Source organism: Gorilla gorilla, chromosome 2, assembly GCF_029281585.2.
Source record: "Gorilla gorilla gorilla isolate KB3781 chromosome 2, NHGRI_mGorGor1-v2.1_pri, whole genome shotgun sequence".
Lineage (NCBI taxonomy): Eukaryota > Metazoa > Chordata > Mammalia > Primates > Hominidae > Gorilla > Gorilla gorilla.
Window position 1 is genome coordinate 142,702,586 of NC_086017.1, and position 21,690 is coordinate 142,724,275.

Consider the following 21,690-nt stretch of genomic DNA (forward strand, 5'->3'; position numbering starts at 1 on the left):
CCCATGAGCACAGGGGAATGTCCCAACAATGGGCACATGGGAGGTCTCAAGCAGAAAAAAGGTGCTGGTTGCAATGGGTACTTTCGTGGGCTTTAAAGCACAGTGGTCTTCTGAGGAAGAAAATGAAGCCAGCATGGGGGACAAGAAGCCATTCTCCCTCAAACCCTCAGTTCCCCCCATCAAACTTCCAGCAAACTTAGAAAACACCATAATCACTGTGTCCTTCCTGCTTCTAGGAATATGAGATTTTTTTTACTCGCCCCATTGTATTATGCATATAAGTGCGAATCATCTTATTCCAAATCCTGAAATAAAATATGTAAGGAGCCATTATATAATGCACACCAGGGAAATAGTAAGGAGCGGTCGATAGAAAATATTGGGAAGGCACACAGTGGTTTCCCAGAGATGGAGGAGAGGAGGACACTATAATGGTCTGTCCTTTTGCCTTTTCTCTGCAGTGGCAACTCAAATGATTTGATCTAGGCTACAGCAAATTGAACCGCCTCTGTCTCTTTTCCATCTCATGTAAGAAAGTGAAGTAGAGGTTGGTGATTGGGCAATATTTTTGCCTTCTTCAACAAATATCCAAGCACCTCTGTGTTCCAAATCCTATGTGCATCTGCTGTCTACATGCTATCTGCTAGCTATGTGCTTAGTCTCATGGGGAAATCAAAGATGAACCTGTTCTCCAAGGTTCTAGGGCAGAATACTTAGAATAAAATATTAGATTAGCAATATCATCATATTAATTTAGATACTTCTTTTTGCCATAAGGGTTCAAGGACCAGAAAGGCGGTCATGGGAATGAGTTCCCTTTGTGGCTGGTGGGGTAGAGGAGGAATGGCCGTGCAGCACTGCCTCTGTCTACCTCTGCCCCACTATATTTCTCTCTGCCAAAAGCCAAGCTATATTAGTCAGAAATCTTTAATTGCAAGAAACAAAAGTCCAACTTCAACTGAATTAAATGAAAAGAAAATTCATAGGCGTTTGTGGCTGAAAATTTCAATGGTAGATCTCACTTTAGGCAATGCTGGATCCAGAGCCCAACTGAGGCCATCAGGATGCTATCTTGTTCTTTTTTCAATTTTATCTCTTATGTTCTGCTCTCTTCTGTTTTGGCCTCACTTCCATGAGGTGGCAGGATGGCCTCCTGCACACTCAGATTCCTATTCTCACAGTGTAGTAACACCAAAGGAGTTCTATTCTCCTAAGAGCTCCAGCAAAATAATCCAAGCCCAAAAGTCCTAGGTTTGAATTATTTGGCCTGGCTCAGGTCAAACATTTATCAATGAGCTAGTCACTATATTGAGGGCCATGAAATGCTATAGGTTTTTGCATTTTTTCAGCTTGCTTTATTTATTTATGTATTGCCAGGCTTTTGCCTTCTAGGCTGTACAACTTGCCCATTATGCTATAAATAATGACTTACAGACACCTTTATGATGTGCCATACATTGATATAACACTTTAAAGATATTATCTTCTTAAGTACTCACAAGAACTCTTAAGAGGTAGATAATATTGTCTTCATTTTACAAATAAGAAACCTGAAGGTCAGAGAGGTTAACTAAATTTACACATTCTCTGGGGAATCTGTTTCTGCCTTGCACCAAAATTCTTGGTCATAGTCGTAATGATTCTGCCTTCTTTTGGAGGATCAGATCAGCTTGTTATCCATTCTTGCTAGAATAGACAAATGTACTTTCTAGGATGGGCTGAGATCTGCAGGAAAAAAATAAAGACTAAATCCTACAGATGAGGCAGCCCATGTGGGGCAGCTCAGGTAAGCTCATTTTGATCCTAAAGATACTAAAAACAAAACATAGACAGAATAGGATGGTAATTTCTGAGCTGTGGCTATAATTTAATGATATTTTTAGTCACTTTCAATTCATTTGCTTAATAAATTCTAAATGAATTAGTTTAGATTATGAAATTATTTTCTCAGTCTAATTCAGTTCCTGTGGGTGTAGATATTTTTAATATCCCACACTCCATTCCACCTGGGTTTGACATTTGGGGCTCTAATTGCTTTCCATGATGCAGGGATTGCAATCTCAGTGGATCCCAGCATTGCCAAGGATTACCTCTGGGTTGTTAATGAATGCAGGCAAGTCCTTTTTAGCATTTTTACATTACTTGGAAAAATGATTCAATATGCAAGAGTGAAGAAAAAAATCTTCCTCTTGAAATATACCAAAACTGTTCATCACCAGTAAAAGAAATCCTTGTCTTAGAAACTACTCTGGCTATCAGGATGGGAACATTAATGGGGAAGCGGTGTCTGCCCACCTTAGAGTAAGCCCTGCCAAACTCAGGCGTGCTTTCAAATTTTGTAAAAGTGAATATATATATAACATATATATATATAAAATATATATATAAAAAATATATATAAGTTATATATATGCATGTATGTTCTATATACCTAAAAGAACACTGTATAGTATAAGATACCATTATATTTTTGAATCTATTTTTTCCCTCATAAATTCCTGGGCAACACTAGAGAAATTATTTCAGAGCTTGAAGCCATATTTACTTTTTAGGAAAAAGCATTTTTTGTTCCATCAACAAGGCTGGAGTTTTAGAATCCTGCTATGTTCTCAGGAGTCACAAACAGGAATGGAATGGCAGCCTGATGCACCTTTATGAATTTACACTGGGGTTTTAAAATTAGAAAACACTGTACATTTAATAAAATAAGAAATGCCTACAAAACTTCAGTGTTTCTGAGTAAGCTTGATTATTACATTATACATACTAAAGACCCAAAAAGGTCAGGATCCCACACACAGTTATGAATACCAACATTTCTTTGTGATGCTCTGTATAACTGCAAATGGCAGAAGAACCTTTAAACTAACAATATGAAGAAGGCTTAGATGCATTTTGACACTGAAGAAGAAAGGATAATGGAATTGCAGGGATAAATTTGTCTTATTATTGGCAACTATGAAATTTTTAAAATCAAACCTTTGTAAATGTTTAATGAGATTTTTCTTTTCTCCTGAGTTATTAAATTAACAATGTATTTTATAGCCCATGACTTCTTACAGCAAACACAGGATTCAGTTTTATGTTTATCTCTTTTGCATCATAATTTCCTTTGTTCACTACAAGTTTTCAGGAAAGCTTTGTTAAACACTACTTTCTGTTCTTGGTTGCACTTTGGAGGATTAAGCAAGGAAAATGTGTCCATGGTGGTATCAGGGGTGGTGGGTGTGGGGTATGATTTAAAGAAAAATGCAGCCACCTAGAAATCTGTTAATGTGATACAAGGGCAGGAGATAATCAGCAGAGGAACCTGGAGCCACATCCAAAGTGAGAGGTGAGGATGGGTTGGGAGGGGACCCAGGTGAGTGACTGGGTGGCATGCTAATCTAATAAACTGGGGTATTACAACATTTTATTGTGTGTTATTTAAGTTGACGTGAAATTCACATAACATAACCTATATAACATAAAATTAGTCATTTTAAAGTGGAAAATTTAGTGACAGTACATTCAAAATGTTGTGAGCCACCACCTCTATCTAGCTCCAACAAAATACCCCAATAGGATGATAACATTCCTGTCGGGATATTTTGTTGGAAGGCTGGAGAAACGTGGGGGACACCTGAATTACATAATTGCATTGCATAAACCTTGGGAAACTGGTCACATTTTCTTGTATTATAAGCTTGTTGTACTTAATAATGTTTGCCTCAAAATCTTGGTGCTAAACTGATAATTTTGGTGTAATAACAGTTAATGCACCAGAATTTGATTTGTGCTTACCAGCTATATTTCTTTCTTTCTTTCTTTCTTTTTTTTTTTTTGAGACGGAGTCTCACTCTGTTGCCAGGCTGGAGTGCAGTGGTGTGATCTCTCGGCTCACTGCAACCTCCACCTCCCAGGTTCAGGTGATTCTCCTGCCTCAGCCTCCCAAGTAGCTGGGACTACAGGCGCCCACCACCACATCCAGCTAATTTTTGTATTTTTAGTAGAGATGGGGTTTCACCATGTTGCCAGGGTGGCCTCGATCTCTCCGGCCTCCCAAAGTGCTAGGCCAGCTATATTTCCTAAAAAACTGCACTGAGGGTCTATTGTAAGTGGTTCCCCTCCCACCAGAAGGATGACTTCTCTTACAGATTTAATTCTGCATGCTCTAATCACATATTGGGCACTAAATAGGGTCTCAGTTTAAAGGTAAGACAAGGCTCTGTTCTCTGGGAGAAACTGAGGTACTAGGTGGGGAGAAAAGTTCTGACAGAGGTATGCACAGGTAAAAAGGGAATCCACAAGGTAAATATTTAGTTTAATCTAGGGTAGGGAAGAGAGGTTTAGGAGGGCTTTTTTTCTTTTCTTTTTCTTTTTTTCGAGACGGAGTCTCGCTCTGTCACCCAGCCTGGAGTGCAGTGGCACAATTTTGGCTCACTGCAACCTCTGCCTCCCAGGTTCAAGCGATTCTCCCACCTCAGCCTCCCGAGTAGCTAGGATTACAGGTGTGCACTACCATGCTTGGCTAATTTTTGTATTTTTAGTAGAAACGGGGTTTCATCATGTTGGCCAGGTTGGTTTCTAACTCCTGACCTCAGGTGATCTGCCCACCTTGGCCTCCCAAAGTGCTGGGATTACAGGCATGAGCCACCGTGCCAGGCCTAGGAGGGCTTCTGAGAGGAGTTGACATGTGAGCTGAGTCTCCCAAGATAAGTAGACATTAACTGGGTGAAGGGGTGGGATGGGGGAAACAACAAACCAATGTGAAGAGTTTGTTAGCAGTGTAGGGTGGGGCGGGGTGGCTAAAAGTGGGCAGAAAAAGTGTGCAAGGATCAGGATGAAAGTCAGATGCATGTTATGTTGAAGGTCATATTCAAAAATTAGGATTTCATTCTGAAGTTGGTGGGGAACCACTAAAGTATTTTAGGCAGGGCAAAGAGATGCTTAGATTTATTTCATAACTACCACTGTGGCAGCAGTATGGAGAGCAGATTGGATGAAAGTAATACGGATTACAGAAACCAGTTAGGAAAATCTTTTACATTCTAGACAAGAGGGGATAAGGTTAGAATAAGTCAGGAGCAGTGGCTATACAAAGAAGTGTAAAAATGATGACAGTAGGAGTTGAGTGGCAAGTTGAGTGGAGGAGGCGGCAGTGGGGCCCCAGATCAGGTGCCTCCATGGCAGGCTCTGAAGAGCTGGGGCTCCGGGAAGACACGCTGAGGGTCCTAGCTGCCTTCCTTAGGCGTGGTGAGGCTGCTGGGTCTCCTGTTCCAAATCCACCTAGAAGCCCTGCCCAAGAAGAGCCAACAGACTTCCTGAGCCGCCTTCGAAGATGTCTTCCCTGCTCCCTGGGGCGAGGAGCAGCCCCCTCTGAGTCCCCTCTGCCTTGGTCTCTGCCCATCCGCCCCTGCTATGGTTCAGAGCCTGGCCCAGCTACTCCAGACTTCTATGCCTTGGTGGCCCAGCGGCTGGAACAGCAAGAGCAACTGAAATCTCCGCCTAGCCCTGCTGGCCTCGGACCCCGCCCTTGCCGCAGCAAGCGGATCAGCCTGGCCTCCGGCTCTTTCGCCCGCCTGGTGGAGCTGTTCTGTAGCCGGGAGGACAGCTCTCGCCCAAGCCGAGCATGCCCCGGGCCCCCGCCTCCTTCCCAGGAGCCCCTGGCCCTGGCCATGGAGCTGAGCCGGGGCGTGGCCGAGCTGGGGGACACCCGGGCCGGACTCAGCGTGGAGCACGCGCACAGCCTCACGCCCTGGATCCAGGCCCACGGGGGCCTGGTGAGCCGCTGAAGCCTCTCTCTCCCGGCCTCACTTTACCCGACTGTTATGTGATAGAGGAGGGGCGGGAACTTCTTAGGTTCCTCTCAGACCTCCGGTATTCTCCCAGCTGCACTGCGTTCGTTCTGTGGTGAGCCCTTGCTGTATGGTAGGACTGCAGCCACGAGTGTGGACGCTATGCCTGGCGTCAACGACTGGGTACGCTAATACTGTGAGCGTGAAACCAGTGACTGAAGTTACTCAGGGAGAGGCCGGACGAGGTGGCTCATGCCTGTAATCCCAGCACTTTTGGAGGCCGAGGCAGGAGAATTGTTTGAGGCCAGGAGTTCAAGACCAGCCTGGACAACATAGTAAGACCCCATCTCTACAAAAATTGAAAATAATTAGCCGGGGTCGGGCGCGGTGGCTCACACCTGTAATCCCAGCACTTTGGGAGGCCGAGGCAGGTGGATCACCTGAGGTCAGGAGTTTGAGACCAGCCTGGCCAACGTGGTGAAACCCCATCTCCACTAAAAAAATACATAAATTAGCCGGGTGCGGTGGCAGGTGCCTGTAATCCCAGCTACTCGGGAGATTGAGGGATGAGAATCGCTTGAACCTGGGAGGCAGAGATTGCATTGAGCTGAGATCACGCCACTGCACTCCAGCCTGGGCGATAGAGTGAGACTGTGTCTCAACAAAATAATATAATAATAAAAACCGGGTGTGGTGGCTTACGCCTGTAATCCCAGCACTTTGGGAGGCTGAGGTGGGTGGATCACTTGAGGTCAGGACTTTGAGACTAGCCTGACCATGGTGACACCCAGTCTCTGCTAAAAATACAAAATTAGCCGGGCATGCCTGTAATCCCAGCTAAGGAGGCTGAGGCAAGAGAATTGCTTGAACCTGGGAGGCAGAGGTTGTAGTGAGCCGAGATTGCGCCACTGCACTCCAGCCTGGGCAACAAGAGTGGAACTGTGTCTCAAAAAATAAATAAAAATTTTAAAAATTAATAACAAAAAAAGATGGCAGTAATAATAGCAAATGTCACAATATACCGAGTAGTGTGGCAAATGCCAGGTGTCATAGATGTTGTGTTTTGCAACCCAGATCTCCCCATTCAGGCTTGAGAATTTATTCTTCCAGTTGCTGAGACCCAGAGGCTCAACTTTTCTGAAATTTCCTTAGTTGGAAAGAGATGGTTTGGTCAAAGACCAAAACCAACCCTTCTTTTGAGGTATCTGCTGGCTTATCTATGATGGGGTATAAAGGCCAGGCCCCTTTTCCCCAGCTTGGGATCACTTCAAAGGGCTGCCCCTTCAAAGCTTCTTATGGGATCAGAGTGCCACTTCCTTTTCTTTCCTTCTGCAGTTCATGATCCTGATAATACTCCCTTAATAGTCTATCTGCATTCTAATCTTGATCTTAGAGTTTGCTTTTCAGGGAGTACAACCTCCAGACATTGTTCTAAGGTGCTTGCATACATTATCTGAAATCGCAGCAATTTGTCAAAGTAGGAATCATTCTCCCTCTTCTACAGATGGGGAAGTTGAGGCTCAGAGATACCATCCCACTCTTAAATAGCAGAGATTGGATTTGAATTCATGTTGTTTTGGCTTGAAAACACCAGGTATTTTCACATACCATGCTCAAGAGGAAGGCACTGAGTCAAGACAGGATTAGAGAGTAGAAGTTTTTTAAGGAGGGATTTGATTGTCTATTTCATGTGGAGGGCAAGGAAGGGGATGATGATAAACATGGTTGACTGGCTTGATTGTTCTTCTCACCTGTGTCCTTACCTCTCTTCCTACACCACTACTCTACTTTCAATGTTTGAGAACATCTTCGTGAGAAAGTCCACAAATAGTAAATGTCTTAGGTGTTAAGGCATATATAATATGTCTAATGGAATCCCAAAGTCCTAGAGTCAGAGGGCAGCTCTAGGCTGTGAGCTCCTCCAGGAGCAGGGACCAAATATTTTTATCTCTGCCTCTCTCACTTTAACTCCCATCCCCCTAGTTCTCACCCCAAGCCTAGTGCAAGGTTGGTGCTTATCAAGTGGGGTAGACTAAAAAACGGGAGGTATTCAAGCAGATTTAGAATAACCTCTCCTAGGCAAGGTCTAGAATCAGCAGTATTTTTTAACACCACTCCTTGACTTGGTCTGTATTTTTCTTCTATTACCATGGGAAGCCTTTTTACGATTCTTGAACAACCCACATTTACTCTAAGAATCATCTAGTAATATTTTGCATTTCTTTTGTGGTAGGCAGAATGGCCCCCCAAATAAGTCCAAGCCCTAGTCCCTGGAACCCATAAACATGTTCTGTTTATGGGTTTACGACTTGAATGATATAATTATGGTTACAGAGCTTAGGATCTTGGATTGTCTGGGTGGGCCAATCTAATCATAAACCCTTAAAAGCAGAAAACTTTCTTTGGCTGGAGTCAGTGAAATACAGCAGAAAAAGAAGTTAGAGTCAATGTTTGAGAAGGACACATCAGTGCTGGAGGGGGCCCCATGGAGAGGGTGAGAGGGAATGTGAGAAGCCCTTCAGAGTAAAGATTGTGTCTGCCCCCACCCCACCATCCCTGACACTGCCCTCCCCTCTACTTTCTTGCCCAGCTGATAGCCAGCAAGAAAACAGGGACTTCAGTTCTGCAACTGCAACCAACAACCCGAGTGAGCTTGGAAGCAGATTCTTTCCAGAGCATCTAGTAAGGAACACAGCCCTACTGACACCTTGATTTCAGCCTTATGAGACTTTAAGCAGAGGATGCACCTGAGTCTTCTTGGATTTCTGACCTATAGAAACAGTGAGATTATCAATGTGTGTTGTTTTTACACACTAAGTTTGTAGATGTGTTATGCAGAAATAGCAAACAAATACAACTTTGGCAAGTAGGCTATAAAAAGCAGTTCTCAGAGTGAGGTACCTGAGACTCTTTCAGGGGGTCTCTGAGGTAAAAACTATTTTCATAATAACATTAAAATGTTTTTCACCTTTTTCTCTATATTGACACTGGCATCAATGGTGCAAAAGCGATGGTGGGTAAAACTTTTGGGGCTTTAGCTCACATCAAGAAAGTGGCACCACACGGTACTAGTGTTCCCTGTATTTTTCACCATCATCACACACTTGAAGAAGAAACATACAGTTTTACTTAACACTGTTCCTGGTGCAGTAGGAAAATTATTATTTTTATTTAATTTTGACCCGTGAGTTCATGTTTTTCAAATGCTGGGAGACAAATTGCAAAGCACCAGAAAGTGCTTTTGCTGCATTTTAACCTAAAATGGTTGCCTCAAGGAAACGCATACATGCCATTGTGTTTGGAGCTGATCTAGCTGCTTTTTTTCCTCATAGAACATCATTTTTACTTGTAAAATGACTGACAGATAAGCCAGAGCTATTTAGACTTGGGAGATATTTTCTTAAAAATCATTGAAGTGAGCCTGTCACTTCAAGAAAAACAACTGACAGTATTTGTTGGCAATGATAACATTTGAGCTTCCTAACAAAGATTAGAGTTTTGGAAAGCCTGAACCTGCCACCATAATTTGACAAGTTCTCCATACTTAAAAGACTGTCTGGTGAGATCAGCAGTGATATTGTACAGCAATAGAAAATGCAGGGTTTTTTGATATTATAAAACAAACTGTGCAAGCATTCGGAACATCTAAATAGCTGAGTGGATCAATATTTTCTGAATGCCCAGTACATGATGCTACAAAATAGTGCATGGGTAAAAGAACCATTGAAAATGCTAGGACAATTTTATTGATATGATTTCATATTCTACATTGCAACTAACCTTTAAAAAACTACCGCTTGTTGAGTTTGGATGTGGTAAAAAGGACAATTACCTGAAAAAGCTAAAAATAGCTCTCCTCTTTCCAACTACGTATCCATGTGAGGCCAGGTTTTCAACATTGTACTTTAACCAAAACATCATTTCACAACACATTGAATACAGAAGCAGATATAAGGATCTGGCAATCTTTTATTAAACAAGGCACTAAAGATTTGAAAAATTATAAAGCAATGCTGCACTTCTCACTGACCATTTTTTGGTTTTGAAAGTATAGTTTGTTATGAAAGTATTTTATTTATGTTATCATGTAATGGGTCTATTATTTCTATTTAAATAAATTAATAAATATATTCCATTTCCAGTTTCAATTCCTAATATAGCAAATGTTAATAAATATAAGCCACAGAAATAAAGCCTCTTTAGGGTCTTCAAGAATTTTAAAGTGTGTATATTATCTATTGAGACCCAGTGGAGAGCAGGCCATACACAGATATAACTCAGTGGTTCCAAATTTGCACACAGAGCAAACATAAGCCCAGAGGTAGTTTTCATTTGACTTGCAGAGATTGGTTCTTGCAATTTTTTTTTTTAGACTGAGTCTTGCCCTGCCCTGTCACCCAGGCTGGAGTGCAGTAGTGCCATCTCGGCTCACTGCAACCTCTGCCTCAGGTTCAAGCGGTTCTCCTGCCTCAACCTCCTGGGGAGCTGGGATTACAGGCATGCACCACCACACCCGGCTAACTTTTGTATTTTAGTAGCGATGCGGTTTCACCATGTTGGCCAGGCTGGTCTCGACCTCCTGACCTCAGGTGATCCGCCTGCCTCGGCCTCCCAAAGTGCTGGGATTACAGGTGTGAACCACTGCACCCAGCCAGCTCTTGTCGTCTTTTTAAACAGTTACTGAATTTTAAATGAGCTTTCAATATTTATAGATCAGTAGGTTTTATGTGAAATACCATGTTTTTCAGTTTTCTTAAAAAACTGGATGGGCTGGCTGCATTAGGTCCACATTCTTGCATGGCCCCTGGACCTGGGTAGCAGCTGCCTTCTTCTGGACACACGCGTTCCAGTTTCCCTCCATTCTTCTTACTTTACTCTTTATGTCCCTCTGTTAAAACCTGTTTTTTTCTTAGTTATTCCTATGGCTTGCGCAGCTCTTGGAAGCATCTGTATTTGTAATGTCCAACCTAAATGGTCTCCTTGATGGCAAGAAGTTGGGGAGACCTGGTTGTGGCTTGAGAATTTTCTATTGCTTTCAGGGAGGGATGTTGTACATCATGAGACACCAAGTGCCCAAAACAACAATCTGAGATCATCAGATGAGACGGATCTTTCTGAATTTGGGAGCAAAGGATATTTTAAGGCTAATTTCTCTCAAATTTCCTAATAATCTGCTGCTTGATATGGCAAATGAATGAGTATAGTGCAAGAAGGATAGCCGAAATGGGGATTATACAATGAGTTTGGGTTTAGGAGTATCCATATTTAAATCCTGGCTCTGAACTTCCATAGCTGTGCAATCCTGGCAAGCTACCTAATCTCTCTGTGTCTCAGTTTCCTCATCTGCAAAGTAAGGCTATTAATACTACCGATCTCACGAGGATGTTAGGAGGATTAAATGAGATAGTACATTACAAGCACTTAGAACAGTGCCTGGCACACAGTAACCTTTTGTTATGAACTGAATATTAGTGTCCCTCCAAAATTCATATATGAAGCCCTACCCCTCAATGTGATGGTATGAAGAGGTGGGGACTTTTGAAGATAATTGGGCTTAGATGAGGTCATGAGGGTGGGATCCTTGTGATGAGATTAGTGCCCTTATAAGAAGAGACCAGAAAGCTAGCTCGCTCTCTCTATCATGATAGGACATAGTAAGAAGGTGGCTGTCTGCAAGCCAGAGGTGAGCTCTCACCAGGAGCCAAATTGACTTGTACTTTGATCTTTGACTTTCCAGACTTCAGAACTGTGAGAAGTAAATTTCTGTTGTTTAAGCTACCCAGTTTATGGTATTTTGTTATAGCAACTTGACCTGACTAAGACACCCTTCAATAATTCATAGATATTATTTTTATTGTTCTTTTGAGATGAACTTGAGTCTGACTGTGAAAAGGAAAGTAAACTGCCTTAAGGTTCTGCCAGGCCAACTGCACTCTGTCCTCTCTGCCCCATCTCACAGACTCCAGGAATCCTGACATGAGTGTAGAGATCCTAACAGATCTTTGTGAATGACAGGGTGCATCATTTAACTGATAGACACAAACACTTAACCTACCTGTGAAATCTACAGTGGATTAAAGATTGATCATAAGGCATATTAACAAGACTATTCATTCATTTACTTATTTTATTAGTCATCTCTGTATTTATTAAATGTCTATTGAGTGTTTACTGTGTTCCAGGTATATAGACATGTAAGTTCATGTCTTGGTTTGGGGTTAGATATAATCACCAGATATTTCTGTAACATTGCACCTAAATATTTTAATTTCTTGTTTATTAGAAGCAGTGATCCATGTTTCCACTGGACTGTGAAAGAGCTACTTCTACTCTGAGGCCACATTGCCTACGTGAAATAAATTATTGTTAGGAAATTGCCTTGAAAAGAGAAACAAGACCACAACTCTTAGAAGAATTCTGTAAGTACCCAATTTATTAATAAAACAATATAGCTTAAATATTTATGATTTTTTCAGTCATACAATTTTACCATCGTTCCCAAAATGTTGTGCATTTGGTGACATGTATTTGCAAGATTAGGATCTATAATTGTAACTCTGGAAATCATACAAGGCATTTTATTTGCTTGTTAATACTGCTCCCCTCTTCAAACAAACAACAAATTTTGCCTTGTGATTTACTTCTTCATCTCTCTGACCAAAAATAAACTCCACTTTGTGCCTTTTATGCTTGCAAAAACACTTGCCTGTTTCCCTGCAAGAAGATTATACAAGTTAAACATTCGTCCTTTTGGTTCCAGACTGGCCAGCTTATATCGAAACAAAACATCTCGACCCCAGACAATAATTCCAGGCATTTCTGCTTATAGAATTTGTTCTCAGAAGTGATAGAAAGGAGGCAAGAAATTCCCACACTAAGCTCAAAGGTCAATTTAGTGGACCAGATATCGGGAGCTGTACTGCATAGCCATTTGCCATGTGTAAGTTTCTATTGTTGTGGTTCCAGTGAAGACGTTCTGAGGTCACTTCTAGAGATTGACACCATCCATGCAGTGGTGTGTGATGCCACTTTTAAGAGGGCAGGGACTGGCCAGGAGGAGCACTTTCTAGTCTTATCTAAGGAAGAGGTGTGAGTATAAAGCAGCGTGACTGATTTGAGGTGTGCAGCTTCTGGAGTCAGTCTCATTACTTTCTACTGTCACCTCTGGAGACAGGCAGGACTTTTGTGCTACTGTCAGGAAGAGGTGCCATTCTCAAGCAGACTAGAAGCCATGCTGTTTTTGATGGTCTCCATCATGACACCCTAAAGTCTAGATCCTCACTCCTTTTGGTATAGTCCAGGGACTGCATTAGCATCACCTGGGACCTAGTTAAAGATGCAGAATCTTGGGTCCCACACAGACCTATGTATCACAATCTGAATTTTAATAAGACTCTCAGGTGATTTGTGTACACAGTATAAAGTATGAGAGGTGCTGAGCTAGATGACCCAGACTTACCTCAAAAAGACTCACCTCAGAAAGAAGAAGTAAATAAACCTCTTCTTTAGTAGAGAGACCATTCTCAGCAGGGAGGAATTAGAGATAACAACTGCAAAAACCATGTGGGTTTTTCTTTTTTTATTTTAAACATGCAAAATACAGTCCATGCATCTGCCATTTTAAAAAGTCTCTCATCCTATAGCAGATAAAACCAAGTATATTTTGTCTATCAACGTTCAGTAAATGTTTCAAAATGCTTTAGAGTGTAAAGATAAGAAATTTAGCAAAATTTCAACAAACCTGTATAAAAAACGGATACAGATACCATTTTATTTCAAGGCGACATGCTGTAATGTAAATAGTAAGTTATTATTATCTGTATTTCTTTGTAAAAAGTTAACAATACAAGGGTTTAACAGATCCAGGCCTCAGGGCTACACATGCAAAAAAAATTGTCAGATAGTTAAAAATCACCAAAACGTGCTATTTTTAAATGTGTATATGTTGTTTTTTTTTTAAAGTACAGGAGTAGTAGAGGTATTAAATATGAAATATTAGCAGGAATAGTATTTCAGAACTCTGTAAAACTGTGTGGGGAGTTCATGGTGCTAGTGTTCTGGAAGATTCATACATTTCTGATGAACATTTTGGTTTAATTCCTTTGCCATTGTAATAGTCCACAACTTGGTTTGGGACTTCAGCCAGCACGCTCTTTGCCAGGGCAGCTGGAGATGCCTGCAGGGAAGAAGAAATCATCATGACATTGGCTTCTGGTCAAGGAATCAGACTCAACCTAAAAGATTTGAGTCCTGCTCTGGGCAGCTAAGTTTCATTCGCTTTCATTCATTCATTATTTGTCAAGGGTCTACTTCAAGCAATAGTTGTCAGATTGTTGGAAAATGGACCTTTAATTTCATTATTATATATATTTATGCCTGTCTCAAACTATAAAACTATTTACATCTGAAGACGAGTAAAAGTTGGATGGGAGAATGAATTGTTCTGCAGTTTTATTTCTAATTTTCACTCAATTTTAGACACTTATTTATGTTCCAGGTGCCACACTAGGGTTTGAGGGTCTATGGTTCTTGCCTCAGGAAGGCTGTAATCACGAGGGGAACTAGGCATGGCCAATATTAACTATGAGGTAGAATATGACACATGCTATAGAGCAGCAGTGTCACATTACATGGGAGCTTATTAGCAATGTAGACTCTCAGACCCAACTCAGAGCTACTGAATCACAATCTGCCTTTTAACTTGATGCTCTAGTGATTCATATGCATATTAAAATTTGAGAAGCTCTTCTCTAGAGAATCACAAACAGTGAGGCCAGGGCATAAAAAACGTAGAGACTAACTTATCTTGGAGGCTTCTAAGAGGAGGTGGCTTTTAAGCTGAGCATATTTTAATACATAGAGAAGGGGTAGGGGAATGGCATTTGACCATCATAGGCATAGTGAGTTACCTGATGGAGCTGAAGGAAGTGTGTATGGCAGGTGGGGGATGAGGGGGTTTAGGGGTAGTTGCAGGATTGGTTGGGCATTTGGTTGGAAAATTGGCTTGAGACCAGGTGATGGAGAGTCTTGAATACCACACTAATTCATTTAGCCTTTATTCTATCAGCCTTATGGATCTACTGCATGATTTTGGGGTAGGGGCACAGGAGGACCATGTGATTTATGGTGATGATTCTGTAGCAGAGAAAGGTTGAAGCTGATATCATACATGGACTTTGGAGTCATGTAGAGCTGGGCTTTACTCCTGGCTCTGGCATTTAGTATTAACTGTACAACCCCTGGGCAAGCAATTTCAATGGCCTGAGCCTCATTATTAACTATTATTGAAGAGATTGAAAACTTGAGGCAGACTTAACAAGTGTTTGAGATTCCAAAAGAAAGAGGGCTGGACTGAATACCATGTGACCTGGTTTTCAGTTCTTTCTTTTCTATGTGGCTTGCCACTTGGCCATTTAACTTTACTAAGCCCCGCTGTTCTTAGAGGCAAAAGAGAAAAGAAAAATAATTCACTCTATCTCACAGAGTCTCAAAATAAGAGACATGTATCTTTTAAGCAATCTGAAAACACTGTAAAGAGTTTTTCTCAAGTGATCTTTCACATTTTGAAGATGTCATAGCATGATGGACATTTGTGATCTACAGATATCCCTTTATTTTATAAATAACTGCTCAGGGTTGTGTGTTAGACCATGGTCCATGTGTATACTGGGGCAGATACAAAAGTCATTTATACCCTTTCCTCCCTGGCTGTTTCTCATACAAAGGTTAGAAAGTCAAATCCTTGATTTTCCAGCTTCCTTTACATCTAGGGATAACAATATGACCCAGTTCCATCCTTTGTTCTCTCCTGGTTAAAAGTTAAAAGACTTTTTCCTTGTGAAAAGTCTTCAACAATACAAGAGTTTAACAGATTCTGGACTCAGGGCTACACATGCAAAAAAATTTTCAGATAATTAAAAATCACCAAAATGTGCTATTTTTAAAGGTGTATGTATTTATTTTAAGTACAGGAGTAGTAAAAGTATTAAATATGAAATATTAGCAGGAGTAGTATTTCGGAACTCTGTAAAAGTGTGTGGAGGTCATGGTGCTAGTGTTCTGGAAGACTTGCACATTTTTTCTTTTCTGTTTTTTTTTTTTTTTTGAGACGGAGTCTCACTCTGTCACCCAGGCTGGAGTGCAGTGGTGCGATCTCAGCTCACTGTAACCTCCGCTTCCCGGATTCAAGCAATTCTCCTGCTTCAGCCTCCAGAGTAGCTGAGATTACAGGCGCCCACCACCGTGCCCAGCTAATTTTATATTTTTAGTAGACATGGGGTTTTACCATATTGGCCAGGCTGGTCTCGAACTCCTGACCTCATGTGATCCGCCCGCCTCAGCATCTCAAAGTCCTGAGATTACAGGCGTGAGCCACCGCACCCAGCCTTGAAGACTTGTACATTTCTGATGAACATTTTGGTTTAATCCCTTTGCCATTGTAATAGTCCAGGACTTAGTTTGGGACTTCAGCCAACATGCTCTGGACACAGTTGGCCCTATGTCCCTTTCCTCTTCCTTTCTATCTTGAAATAGAATGTGATTACTGGAGCTATAGCAACCATTTTATCATTATGTAGGAAAAGCAAAGGGAATCACAATGTGCTGGCTCTGACACTATTGAATCACTGACTCCAGCAGCAATGAGCCCCTAACTTCCAGCTACATGAGAAAAATACGTTCTATTTGTATAATCCAGGGTTTCTCAATCTTGACACTATTGACATTTGGGGCTGAATAATTCTTTGTGTGGGGGACTGTCTGGTGCGTTGCAGGAAGTTTAGCAGCATCCTTGGCCTCTACCCACTAGATATGAATAGAAGCCCCATATTTGTTACCATCAAAAATGTCAGATATTCCAAAATGTTTCCTGGGGCATAATGTTACCCTTGGTTAAAAACCATTTATGTAATCCCTGTAAGATGGATTTACTGTTGCTTGCAGCAAAAAATATTCCTAAACCAGGCTGTCAAATAGATCTTCCTCTGATGATGGTAATATTCTATATCTGTGCTGTCCAGTATGGGAGTTCTCAGTCTCATGCAACTATTGAGTCCTTGAAATAAGGCAAGTCTGACTGAGGAACTGAGTTTGAAATTTTATTTTCTTTTAATGAATTTAAACATAAGTAGCTACATGTGGTTAGTGGCTACCATATTGGACAGCATTGTTCCCAAAGGATCCCCCATCCCCTTGCATATCTGTGCTGGCAAGCAAATAAGGCTTTGGGGACATGTATTGGGTGGGAAAGGGTCAAGAATATGAATGAAGCTGGTAATAACAGTAATAAAAGCTTTACTTATTAACCAGCTACATGGACCAGGCACTATCTTAAGCTTCATATAGACAACACCTTATCTTTGCAATGCATGTATCATTTACCTCATTTTATAGATGAAAGTCTGTGGCATGGAGAGGTTAAATAACTTGCCCAGAGTCACAAAGCTTAAAGCATATGATAGTTTGAGTGTGTCTCCTAAATTAATGTGCTGGAAGCTTAATGATCAATGCAACAGGGTTGGGAAGTGGGGCCTCATAAGAGGTCAGTATCATGGGAGCAGGTTAGTTATCATGAGAGTGGGTTGTTATAAAAGAGAGTCTGCCCCTTGTGCTTTCCTTCTCCTTGTGTCTTACATGTTTGCTTGTGCCTTCCATACTTTTGCCATGAGATGACCCTTGTAGGTGCTGGTGCTATGCTTTTGGACTTCCCAGACTGCAAAACCATGAGCCAAATAAACTTCTGTTCTTTATCCAGTCTATGATATTCTGTTATATGAGCAGGAAAAAAGACCATAACATAACTTGTGCCCTGTAAACTCTAAAGCTCTGAGTTATCATGCAGAGCAGAAAAAGAGAGGCAATTCATGAGTTAATGGCTTACATAAAATGATTTAAGCTGCTACCTTCCCTTTTATTTATGGCTTATTGAATTCAAAGTAGATTAGTTTGGGTAATGAAATGGCTTTCAAAATCTAATTTGAAATCCATGAAGATAAGATGGGTGAGTATGCGCCTGGTGTTCTTCCTTGGTCATTCACAGAGCAGCCAGAGAATCTGTGTAGCACAGAGACTGTGAGCAGCACCCTACTTCCTTGCTCTGCCCCGAGCATTCCTCTTGTTGACAATGTTCCCAAAATTCCCTGCTCTCCAAGGCTCTGTCTTTCCTCAAACACTTAACTTAAGCTGTAAGCCTTTTCCCATGGCTACTTCTCTCTGCTTTGAGGTCCTGTAACAACATTTTAATTCTTCTCAACCACCCACAGGTTGCTTAGCATGTGATTTTTCTGCTAATACCTTTCTCCCAGTCATGCAATTCTCCAGTAAATGTCTTGAGGCGTGGATCCATGGTTCTATCATTTCATTGTGGTCCTAGTGACTAGCATGTGCCTTGCACAGAACAAGCATTCTGTAAGTGTTTTGGGGAAGAGGAGGAGACTTGAGGGTAGAGGTTAGAACCTTTCATAGTTCAGTGACATTGTGTCAGCACACAAGTGTGTGTGGGGAAGTGGGGAGGTGGGGGATGCAGAGGGGAGAGAGGGTGATTTGGGGAAGTTAATGAATCTCCTAGAGAGTGAACTCTTTGATCCTGCTGCACTATGCAAAGTTATCACTGGTATTCAGTGATGTGTCTATCTATTTTGTCTGTCTGAAAAGAATACAGCATTAAAATCAGGAAGAACACCCTTTCCTCCATCTTAGACACCTAGGGAGAAACTAGCTTCATTAATGAACATAATTGCAGCAAATTTAGCCTGCTCTAGCTCATCCATCTGTAAAGAATACTACTTCTTTTTGACTCTACTCCTTGCTGTCCATAGGCAGACAACTTTAGGGCTTAGTGCGTCTCTTTCATTAATGAGTACCTTTATTTGAAAATCTCTTCCTAGGGAAACTTGAGGATGGCATATAACAACACAATTACCCCTCATCCACATGCACAGCCCTGGGAGCTTGTGGGAAGATTGACTGCTGTTGCTATTACTTAGAAACTCTCTCTGTACTCAACTCTGTAGCCAGGGATTGATTTTCTGCTCCTTCAGTGATTTTAATTACACTGCAGCCCTCCTTAAAAGTAGAGTAGTAATGTGTGGCAGTACAGTTATGAACAATACCTCATCATCCAAGGAGCCTTGGAATGTGCAGTTACTTCCCTATGAAGTCTGGGCAGGTCATGAAATATAGGGTTCAGCTGAGGCTGCTGAGCTGGTGATCTATCTGAATTCTCATTTTAAAGCCTGTCCAAAGAAGGTGGCACAACAAACAGCAATTTCTGAAGAGCATATGCTAAAGGCTCTCACACTAGGACTGGTACCAGGATTACAGTCAAGTATGTATGGGGGTGGGAGGATGGATGGATCATTGTTTTGATGATCCATTTAGCTTTCCACCTCTCATCTGAAATTTCCTTACACAGTATAGGTGAGATTCCAGTGTGAACCCAAATTGGGAGTCAGATGTGTCTGGATATATCTGATAAACTCAGTATGAAGAATGTCAGGGATTCATTTGAATGAGTTTTTGACTGGAGGAGAAAGGCTTTACCAAATAAGGTTGAAGTGGAGGGGATGGCATCCTGCCTGACCCAAATAACTGATTTGAGCCCTATGCAGGGAGGGACTGCAGTGGAAGTTAATGAAGATACTTTCCAGCAGGGGTCTTTGAGATGTGGAGACACATCTCACTGCATTAATGACTCAGGTGACAGAGGGGACTCGGTAGCATGGAAAGGAGAGGATTCTCTTCTTTTCCAAGGAGACCACAGATAAGCTTCACGGTACTGAAAGTTCTGAAGATTCCCTGTTGCCAGGGCAGCTCAAGTTTAGTCACCAGCCCTGGGGATGGTATTGTTGGCATCTGCAGCAGTGCAGAGGGCAAGGCCTCAGTGGAAAGTAGGGGCTGGGCATATGCTGTGCTCTTGGGTGGCTTTCACAAGAAGCACAAAACAAAAAACACAAAGGCTATCCAGTAATACCCAAGTTACCCCCACAGGTGCCTAGACACAGCTAGGATACTCTAGAGGGGTCTTCAGGACTACCATTAGCCCCAAGGGAGGCTTTTATGAATTCAAGATGTCCTTCTGGGTGATTTCAGCTCAATAGGTGCAGGGATTTGTGGAAATTTAAAAAATGCTCCTTCCTCCATGGACACAATGTATCAAAACCTGGGAAGGTGGAAAAATTGTTACTGAGCATTTTTTCTATGTCATACTAGAGCATTGTCTAATGGTTCTGCCTCAAGGCCCTTGGGGAATGCAATGCTGCTTGACTGACTTACTATTTCTTACTGGTAAGAGCCCAAGACTGTAAAGTTAGGTATTAATTTATAGAAAACTGATAGCAGGCGATTTCTGGCCCATAGAGAGGGCAATTCAAAGATTACTTTTTTTTTTTTTTAACCCTCTTGGTCATTAATCAGTTTTCAATCTACCTTAGCAAAGTTATTCAGCATTTTTTCCCACTGACTTTAACTGTCTTATTTATTTACTTTTTTTGAGACCAAGTCTCACTCTCATCACCCAGGCTGGAGTGCAGTGGTGTGATCTTGGCTCACTGCAACCTCCACCTCCCTGGTTCAAGTGATTCTCCTGCCTCAGCCTCCCGAGTAGCTGGGATTACAGGCGCCCGCCACCACGCCCAGCTAATTTTTGTATTTTTAGTAGAGATGGAGTTTTACCATGTTGGCCAGGCTGGTCTCAAACTCCTGACCTCAGGTGATCCACCCACCTTGGCCTTCCAAAGTGCTGGGATTACAGGGGTGAGCCACTGCGCCCAGCCTTATATACTCTTTTGAACTAACTTTATCATCTTGTTTTGAGGGGGTTAAATAAATTTTTGATGCTGCTTACTATATTTTTTATAGAGGATTTAGGTTTCTATCATTTTGGAAATATACTTTGCCAAGGCAAACACAGACTTCTGCCAGGCCACATAGCTTGACAAGCAAAACATAAGCTGCATTTCAGTTTCTGCTTGGTACTTTGGGCAGGCACCTTTATGCAGGGAACAAGCTGCCCATCTGTAGGCAGTCCTAGATGCACTAGAGATCCTAAATTATATGAATTATAGGGCAAGCATCAGTGAAATTTTGCCTACAATAGTTAGCATGGCTCCTGATCTGTAACTCAATTTATAATTTTTTTCTCCAAAGAGTCATGCTCTATATATCCTTGTTGTGGGAGATGACGTGGCCCAGGAAGGGATAGCTAAGCCAGGTCATCTCCCACAGCAAGGGTATGTAGAGCATAGCTGGTGTTGCTTCAAGAATGGTGGATCACCATAAACATTGGTGGACAAATGTGGGAGATGAGCATGCTTTGGTTCTGCTCTTCCATGAAAAGTGCCCCAATGTGTATATGCATACGTGTTTGAAGTTCCTGAAGGGCACGAACTGGACGATGTCTCGAAGAACAGGCTCTCCCTTGGGTGACCTCAGAATCCCATCATCACCATCCAGCATCTGCATGTCACTGAAGTCAGCGTTCCCTACTCCCACGATGATGACTGACATGGGGAGGTGGGAGGCATGGACAATGGCCTCCCGGGTGTCGGCCATGTCTGTGATAACACCATCTGTCAGGATCAGCAGGATGAAGTATTGCTGCAGTCAGATGCCCCATGATGATGGGGGGGTGAAGAGGTGAGGGAGACAAGGACAATACAATACCAGTTAGACACCCAGGTGGCCTCACTGCACATTGACCAAAGCAACAGTGATGACAGACATTTTTTGAGTGTCTGTGCTGATAGTCCTAAAGGCTTAGGGTTCTGATGAATGGAGCTTAAAGGTAGGCATGGCAATTATAGCTTAATTATAATAACTACCTCACTGACAGTTACAAAGAAAGAGCAGCAGGCCAAGAGTTAGGAGGACAGGCTTCAAAGCCTCATTCTGTGAGACCCTGGGACGATCCCTTAAC

The 21,690-nt window shown here is 41.9% G+C and overlaps 2 protein-coding genes across 7 annotated transcripts in view; one reads left to right on the forward strand and one right to left on the reverse strand.

Moving 5' to 3' along the window:
* The first annotated feature begins 5,093 nt into the window (after positions 1 to 5,093).
* The window catches only part of LOC101152959 (bcl-2-like protein 12), a 465,085-nt gene continuing 448,488 nt past the window's right edge, over positions 5,094 to 21,690 (forward strand). The window contains exons 1-2 of one of the 2 annotated variants that reach the window (XM_063704194.1): positions 5,094 to 6,112; positions 12,061 to 12,196. In XM_063704194.1, coding sequence (XP_063560264.1) covers positions 5,094 to 5,774 — 681 coding nt within the window. In that variant the 3' untranslated portion in view covers positions 5,775 to 6,112; positions 12,061 to 12,196. The remainder of the gene's footprint in view (positions 6,113 to 12,060; positions 12,197 to 21,690) is intronic. The other variant, XM_063704193.1, reaches the window with a different exon arrangement.
* The window catches only part of CPNE4 (copine 4), a 747,750-nt gene continuing 738,255 nt past the window's right edge, over positions 12,196 to 21,690 (reverse strand). For all 5 annotated transcript variants that reach the window (XM_055383286.2, XM_004036316.5, XM_055383287.2 and 2 more), the window contains 2 exons: positions 21,135 to 21,371; positions 12,196 to 13,953 (listed from right to left, as the gene is read on the reverse strand). In XM_055383286.2, coding sequence (XP_055239261.2) covers positions 13,819 to 13,953; positions 21,135 to 21,371 — 372 coding nt within the window. In that variant the 3' untranslated portion in view covers positions 12,196 to 13,818. The remainder of the gene's footprint in view (positions 13,954 to 21,134; positions 21,372 to 21,690) is intronic.